Source organism: Hipposideros armiger, unplaced genomic scaffold, assembly GCF_001890085.2.
Source record: "Hipposideros armiger isolate ML-2016 unplaced genomic scaffold, ASM189008v1 scaffold_600, whole genome shotgun sequence".
In the NCBI taxonomy this organism is placed as follows: domain Eukaryota; kingdom Metazoa; phylum Chordata; class Mammalia; order Chiroptera; family Hipposideridae; genus Hipposideros; species Hipposideros armiger.
In genome coordinates this window covers 1,191,194-1,199,888 of record NW_017731950.1, presented here as the reverse complement: position 1 = coordinate 1,199,888, position 8,695 = coordinate 1,191,194, and the positions used below count along the sequence as shown (strand labels likewise).

The following is an 8,695-nucleotide window of genomic DNA, read 5'->3' as shown; positions in this document are numbered from 1 at the left end:
GATATAAAAGGCTTCCTAACCACTAGGGTGATGTGTTATTATCTTTCAGAAATATGATCAAAGAATACTAAAGAGTCTTAAATACTAGTAATGAGGGGTAATAAACCCTTGGCTCTAGGAATACCCAAGTGCATCATCTATAGGAATATGAGAATTCAAAGTCTGAGCTGGAAAAGAGTGACTAAAGGAAATTATAAGGAACCTATATAAAAGGGATTTTGTAGCACAGAGAGAAAAACACTGAGCTGAGAAATGGAAGCCAGTAGAAGTTCATCTCTAAAATAGGGAGTTGGACTGGATGACTTGACTGAGACGCCCTGTCCTGGCCCCAATAGATAAATATCCTCTGGTTCTGCCCTAGGAGGCTGGCTGGCTGCCTTACTTCCAGGTGTTTCCTTGCCCTCTAGCTTCTGGCTGGTTCTGCCAACAAGGACCCTTGGCAGAGATGGGAGGGATAGGGGAAGGAAAGTTAGGGATTATGTTTGGCTCTCTCCCTATAAGGTATCTCAAGGTCAAGGCTCCTCTCAAGGACTCCTGCTTTCCATGACTCCCCCCTTGTATGGGGCAGTATTCTTCAGTGCATGAACTACCCCTGTTATCCCCCTACCCTCTGTCCACATCCATGGTATCAGTACCCTTGTAAATGAACTCTCCTTGAATTACTCCTATTTGAATGCTGCTGGAACCATGACTGATACATTCGGGAGATTCCTCCCAGCTGTCACTTTGCACATGATTATTTTGTGAGCTACTGAACTTGGTTTTCTTGTTCTTGTTTCTCCAAAGTAATCATTCTTGGCTTCCTCAAGTGAAGTTCAGATGGTGTGCAAATTATTAACAAAAGAGAGAGCCAGCTCCATTTCTCAAAAATAAAACGATCATTCACAATCACAAGAGAGAAGTCAAAAGTAAGTAAAATAAGGGGACATCTTTATTTCACTATAAGGCAGTAAGTACACCGTCATATCAAAAGTTTAGTGCCAACCATCCGTCTTGCACCAAATGTTCTTAAGGCAGCAGCTGGCTATGGATTGCGGGCTCTCCATCCCAGCTGCAAACACAGGCTCTCTGCAGCAGCCCTGACACCAGACATTTAGAAACCATAGGGTATGCTGATCAAACACGCAACTCCTGAATAAAGAGCAGTTATGCTGAATTCAAAACAAAACACAGGACATCAACAACACAGATCTCCCAAAAAAGAAGTGCAATGCATGCTCTTATGAACCAACAATGACAAAAAAAGAAAAAAACAAAAACAAAAAACCCAGTGACAACAAATGCAAAAATCTCCCAAATAAGTTTTCCAATGTATTACAAAAGGAAAAAAAAAGTATATATATAAAAATATAAAAAGTTTGACATACTAGTGCATAGTTAATTACCTAACACCAAGTTTCCTTTCTTTCTGTCCAAAGCTCTACTGCCCCTGTCATACTAGCAGCATGTCTACAGTCTAAGAACATAGCAGCAAAAACACATTTTTCATTTGGCATTTACAAAATTAAATTACTGAATAAAAATATAATTTTTTATAAAACTATTTCATACAGTAATAATTTTTAAAGCAAGCTAACAAAAAACTCACAAAATGGTTTAGTACAATAAATGTACCACCAATGTTGTTAACCATAAATGAGCATTTACAATCTTGATTAATTAATTATCCCATCATATTAAGCCAACATTTATAGTAATGCATTGTGTTTAGTGACTGACAAAAGTGAATTACTGAAGTACCTTTTTTTGTGTAAAATGTCAAAAACCTCATCATGAAAAAATACTGGTCTGCTGGATCCTCTAAAATACAGATTCATCACTTTATGTTTAAAAAACTCTGCACTAAGATATTAACACCTGACTACAATTCATCACCTAACAATTTAGGTAAGACTGTTATCTATTTATTTTTTTAAAAAATCCTTTTAGTTGGGTGAAATCTGATAAGATTTCATCCACCTAAATGCACTTGGTGCTGCTCTCAACTGTTGTACCACAACAAATATAGGTCTCCCATTCATGAAAAGTTTCATGTAGAGGAATGATATATCCTAAGTCAACTTGAAGTGTTCTGTAAACCATAATGCTTGTCGGGAAACATCTCACATCACCAGAGTCCGGGCTGAGAAGGCATTCACATATTTACGAGCCTGACCGGAAGCTGTCATCTGATCGTCCATTTTTCCACAGGATGCAGCTTCCCAGGCCCCGCTACAAGGCTAATGGGGAGAAGAGAGTAACAGTGAGGTCAGGCAGGAAGCACATACTTTAGTCCATAAATGGAGTCTTAATCCTAGCAGAGCCCGCAGAGGGAATTTTGACCTCCACATAGCAAGGGGTAGACACCAGAGAGCCCTCGTCAGATAAAATCTTAACTCTGTGACACAAAAGATATTAACTATTATATTATAAATTAACTATTAACTATTATAAATTATTTATCACTAAGAGAAAAAATCCTTTACAAATAGTATCTTAAGGTACAACTACAGCATCATACTTCAGTGCCTTTGTCTATTTTAAGGTGCTTTTACAAAGCTTGAGGCAGGAACGGGCATAATTCCCTAGATACCTAAGGTAAACTCTGGGCATTTACTCCTTAAGCAAACTGGTGAGTGCCTCAGTCTTCTGAGCAAAGACGCTCCTGTGGGTGCTAGAATTGATCAATGCCTGCTAAACATAGTATATATTTTTACTGTCAATTACATAACAATTAACTTAGAGATATCTTTTTACCAGAATAGCTTACTTTTTAAAGACATACTGGAAGTTATATGATGGAACTAATATCTAAGGGGCAGCGTCCAGATCCAGTCTAGTGTTTGGCACCTCATACGCATGCGCACACATGTTCTCATTTGCACAGCGCAACCAGCCCATGAGGGCGGTTCATTCTCTCTTCAGTCGGGCAGGAAATGGAGACTCAGAGAGTGGAGACGACTTGCTCAAGCCTACTCCGAGGGTATGCAGTAGAGTGGCTTTAAATGTAGTTCTGCCCTCTTCACAGTTCTGGCTCCTGCTTTCCCTCCATGTTGCCTCAAACTAAGATATGGACTGTGTGTCCGACTTAGTTCCCAAAAGGATTTAAGGTGCTTACAAAGTAAATACAAGATAACAGGGTTTAAAATGTGGACAAGGCAGGGTCACAGGTAAATGGATGAAAAATAAATAATACAAAGATGGGGTGAGATTGTACACCAAACACCTGCCAATGAAGGACAGTGCATCAGCTCAACGTAAACCTCGACCTTGGCTCTGAGCTCTCTAGCAGCCAATGCAAAGAGAGAAAGAGAAACACAAGCAGATAGAAGATTTGGCGTCTGTAAGCTCAGGACTAAACCAGTGGTGTTAATAAAGCTCAACTATTCCTGGTATTGACATCTAGGAGGAATTTTGCTTCCATGAGACACAAGGATAAGAGAAGGAAGTCCTCTGCTCTCTAGAGCCTCAGGTGTCCTTTAAGAGACAAAATGAACACATGTGAAACAGGTGGCATGGTGACAGGCAGTGTGACACATGCACGGTGCCAGGCCCAGGTGAAGAGGGGGTGGGGCACTGAGGAATTGCCAGGGCAATGCTCTAGGGACAGGGCCAGCATAGGCAGGGTTGAGAGAGACAGGGAAAAAGGAGTTAACCCAGGAGGAGAGGGAGCACGGAAGAGTCAGGCAGCTGCAACTGGTACAGTTTGTGGCAGGGACTGGGAGAGACAGAGGAAGATACGCAGGGCATTAAATGACAACATTTAAGAAGTGCTTACTATGTGCCACCCGTGCTTCCAAGTGTTTTAGATGTATCATCTCATTTAATTCCCACACACAGCACAGGAAGCACTGTACCTGTTTCACAGAGCAGGCGATTTAAATGGAAGAGAGAATTGAGGCAAGATCCTCAAGGTGACCCAGCTAAGAAGCGATGAAGCAAGAGTGTGAATCCAGGCCCTAGTAAGCGTAAGAGGCCGCTTCCAACAGAGCTCTTATTAGTGGAAAATTGTGGGGTCAGGTCAGCAGGGCCCTGGCATGTAGGAAGAAGCATTTCGATGGGGCGTCGATTAGCAAAGATGATTCTGAAGGAACGTGGTATTTGTATGGTTATGGGGTTTACTCGCGTAGTGGCTGGAACAAAGGTGTAGTGACATAAGGTTTATAGTGCCATTTTTCTAACTTGTAAACCTTCATAGGACACAAAATGGCTTCTGCCCAATCTACCACGCCATCTCACCGTCAATGTCAAAAGCACCAGCCAAGTTTACACATGTTTACTCTGAGGGCTCAGAGGCTCAACACATAACTTGAAAGACTACATAGCAAGATGTATTATTGCAATGTTTTCCTAGAACTGTGTATCACAAAGATGACAGGTGTTCAGGGCTGACTTCTGCCACTGAGTCACAGTTAATGTTTTGCTTAAACAAAAATCACCAGGGTAGTTACAGCATTCTATGAACAGCTCTGCATAAGCGATGTTTCCCTAGGTTCAAGCAAGTGGATTAAATATACATATTTCTCTGGTGTGTATCTGTCCATACAAATTCCACATTTTAGTTTAGTTCATCGCTTATCTGTTGTTGCTAAAAATTTTCAGTGCTGCTCTGAAACAGCAAATTGACGCTAGAAACCCAAATTTAAAAAATAAAACTTAATGCGATCGTTTCAATTATTGAGCGTGCATTTGTAGTCACTGTAGCAGCGTGCCATATAACAACTACCATCTGAGAGTGAAGAGTTAAATATGGCGGGTGTCCACCATGGAGTACTAGGCAGTGCCTCGGATCGATGGTGTGCATACAACAAAGTGCGTGGATCTTACAAGCTAAGTGGCTGAAGAAGTAGCAGAATGAAGTATCTTAATATGCTCATATATGCAAATCTAAAATTACATAAAGACACACCACCCAAACCAAAAAGACATATTTTGAAAGACTGCATGCCAACAAATGGAGGGAGAAAAATGAAAGTGAGAAAAGAGATAAAAGGGAGGAGCAGGGAAGAATGTTTCTGTTTTTCTCTGGTTAAGAATTTTTCTATTTAGTGATGCTTGAATTAACATAGAATTAATTTTCTAAGTGTGTAAATTAAGTATCTTAAAATACTATGTTAAAACAGTTTTATGCTTGCTTCTGCTATGCCTCTTGGAAAAAGTCAAGTTCTGATCCTTGGCAATATGGTATTTAAGTTAATTCAGAATTCCCAAAATCTGTTCAGGAGAATCTAATACTAAGTATCATCAATTTAATGTATGTTCAACTTGAAATTTGACTGTGCTCTTGTTGGATCTCCCACATGGCTCATCACTTTATTCATGTTGGGCTTGCCCTTCAGGACCAGATATTTAATACAAGATCAGTACAAAGAAGGTACCATATATTTTTAATTAGGATTTTTAGGATTTTTGAGAAAACTTTTCATTAACTTCCCCTAAGTCAAAATGGGATTTGCCAAGAAAGAAATCAAACTGACCCCAGTATCTGAATTCCAGAAAGCAGAGCAGGGGCATATAAGCTCCAAAGTTTAGGGCCTAAGGAGAGCAAGAGGACTTGGAATACCTGCGTCTCCCATGTAGACACACACCAAGACACAGGAGCCACTGTCTACAAGCACCACGGTGCGGAACAAAAAGCCAAAGGGCGACTGTGTGCGGGTACCTCCTTCTTTGTACCATGAGAAGCAAAGCAAGCCCATCTTATAACAATGAATGAAAACCAGTGGTCGGAGCAGACACATACTCAAATCTACAGCATGAAAGAAGAGCAGGAAGCCAAGCACTCAGGTAAGAAAAGAAATGCTCAATCGAAATGTCAGCTGCCTCCTCTTCTGCTATTTCCTTCTCCCTCCTTCCCTTGAAGCCATGGGGCCCTCGGCCAACTTTTCAAGCAGACAGAATCGTTTTGACAAACGAGGATTAAATGTCTTTGTGCTGGGAGAAGTTTTTAATACTGTCATGTAGATCTTTGTACATCCTCCTTACTCCCTCTCCTTAAATTTTAGTTTCATTTACACTAAAGAATTGATAAGAATTACAGACTTCTGCACAAGAATTCTTGTTAAATTACTAACTCATGGCACTATTGCACACATGTCACTCTACCCAGATTCATTTCACCATTAATAATCCTACCTCACATCCTTCTCCTCTTGCCTGAGAGTCATCTTGCTTATCCTGTAATCTGCCTTTAATTGCCCTTGGGCAGAAGTGAACTGTAAATAGACTGTCAACGCTGTAACTGGGATATCCTGCTAAAGCCCTTTAAATAAATACTCAGATCCTTTGTAGAAAACAGAAGAAAATAAAAGGAGACAAGACCATGTCCACAGGTGGTTTTCTGTCAGAATTAGATTATCTTCACATTTTTCATTTAGAATTGGAATAGCTTTTTCATCATGCTGAACAACTACTATTATTATTATTATAGTCATATATCAACCTCACGCGATAGTTGCTGATGTCAAAAGCCTTGGCAAGGTATGTGCTTTACAATTCACAGGCCTAATAATAAATATGCATAAATCATAAAAAATATGCATAAATCATAAAAAAAAATCAAAAAAAACCAGAGCAACTTGTGAGATGCTATTATGTTTTTCTTGTTTTTAAGTAATAAGCAGATATGAATGGTGTCCAAAAGAGTAAGAGTAAGAATGATCTGATTATTCTGTTTAACCCATCTGAAGAACATAACTCCGAAAAAAAATTCTACAAGTCAGAATTCCTTCCCAAAGGGGCATCTTTTTAAAATGTATCAGTTATAAGAGATAACGTATAAATCTTTAGCTGTATCTTGAAAATCAGCGATGAACCTGAGATGAAGTGCCACTAAGGTAAGGTTAATGGTTACCAAAAATTTCTCACGCATACATGCCACTCTATGTCCCCACAAAACAATTAAATGCCCTCAACATCAGGGCTGCTAACTTTTCATAGAGAAGGGCCCTAAAAGTCAGGGGACAGAAGGTCCAGGCAATGGTTGGAAGTTGCCCAACCCACCAGGGCCTCCACTTCTCACCTGGTCCTAAGTTAATCTTTGCTAATGTGGATGGACTTGGCCTACATTAGGAGTTTGTCCTGGATATCTCTATGGGGTCTCTTCAGCTTACACGTTTATAGATTTTCCAATAGTTTATATTACATAGCCTAGGGTGTCACAACGCTTTGGGAGAATAGCTTTTTCCTTTGTCATATATTCGTTCCAGACTATTAAGATTAAGACAAGTGCCAAATTGTTCTAAAGCAATTCTATGTTTGCTGGCTCGAGGAAGATTCAGTATCATAGTGTTTACCAAACAACAACAAAAAAATCCACATCTTGTAATATCTGGGGCAGGGCACTCTGAATAAGAGCCTGACATAGCCTTTCTTAGTTCAACCTCAAAACTGTATGCAGCAAACTTGCTTAATTTATAACATATATCTAAAGCAGGTTGCTGAAATATTACTGAGAGCTATGTAAATTCTTGCCAGGACAAGTCCAGAAAAGTGACCCAAAGGGAGAACCACATGAATACATACATATCCAATGGAGCAGATCAAGGGTGCACTATAATAAGAAATGACTGGAAAAACTCTGTCACATGTAGACAAACTGTTTCCACGTCTGTTGACAGGATCAACAACAGAAGTACCAGAAAAATCGAGAAAACCAGTAAATCCGTTTTTTCGTTTCTGTAACACCAGAGATCTATCTTTATTTCAGGAATCAGTTGAATCAGCTGTCTCTTTTGGTGACCCACTGACACACTTCTGCAAGAGTGGAACAGGGAATGAGAAAGGCTGTGCTAGAGGAAATAATACACTGCAGGGCAAGAAGACCTGACCCTTGGCGAAGCCTCCTTGCCTGTGTTTCTAAGGACAGGGTCTGCACGTAGCCTTGCCTAATAATAGAGAGCACCAGGGCACACTGGCAAGCGCGCTGCCATTTTGAAAGCAATACTATATCCATTTGAACTTCATAGTAACCTTGTATGATGAATGAAGGATACACTATAGTTCCCAATTTATAGGTGAGTATTTGGGCCTGAAGAAGTTAATGAATTAAAGGCAATTAGAAAACGGTGGCGTCTAGACTAGAACCCAGGTTCCTGTTGCCTGCATGCTAATTTATTCACTCCTCAGCAACGTCGATCATGCAAAAAGGTTTTGCCCTATATTTTGAAAAATTCACAAGTAATTCATATAAAAATAGCAATCCAAAACACGTGGAACTGAAAAAGTCAGTTTCAATTGCTTGCTATAATATCTTAAGATTCTTTGATGCGGTGCAAATGTGTTTAAATAATAATGGTTGAGAAATTTACTTAAATTAAACTCACTGTTTTAAAGAAGTAAGGCCATGACAAGCCAAGTCAGGAAATTAAAATTTAAGGCTGTCATTCTGTGGTTACCAAAAAGAGGAAAGTGAGTTAGTAAAAAGCAGATGAACACATCTTTTGCACTTGGGTTTTAAATAGGAATAAAAGGAAATTATAATTTAAGAGAAGTTTAGAAAGCTTATAACTTAAGTACAGTTTCAAATATACCAATGAAAATGTCTACCTTAAGAAATATTTAGTGGTAAAATGTATTTCAAACTGTAAAGCAAATTGAAAGCATATTGAGGAAAATAGGCAGCTCTTTTCTCCTTGCTAAGGAAGGAGCTGTGTGTGTGTGTGTGTGTGTGTGTGTGTGTGTGTGTGTGTGTGTGTGTGTGTGTGTGTGTATCTGC

At 39.5% G+C, this 8,695-nt stretch overlaps 1 protein-coding gene across 5 annotated transcripts in view; it reads right to left on the bottom strand.

The window, feature by feature from the left end:
- Positions 1-908: 908 nt before the first annotated feature.
- Positions 909-8,695, bottom strand: part of MYB (MYB proto-oncogene, transcription factor) — a 33,706-nt gene continuing 25,919 nt past the window's right edge. For all 5 annotated transcript variants that reach the window (XM_019624690.1, XM_019624693.1, XM_019624691.1 and 2 more), the window contains one exon: positions 909-2,219. In XM_019624690.1, the coding sequence (XP_019480235.1) occupies positions 2,103-2,219 (117 nt within the window). In that variant the 3' untranslated portion in view covers positions 909-2,102. The remainder of the gene's footprint in view (positions 2,220-8,695) is intronic.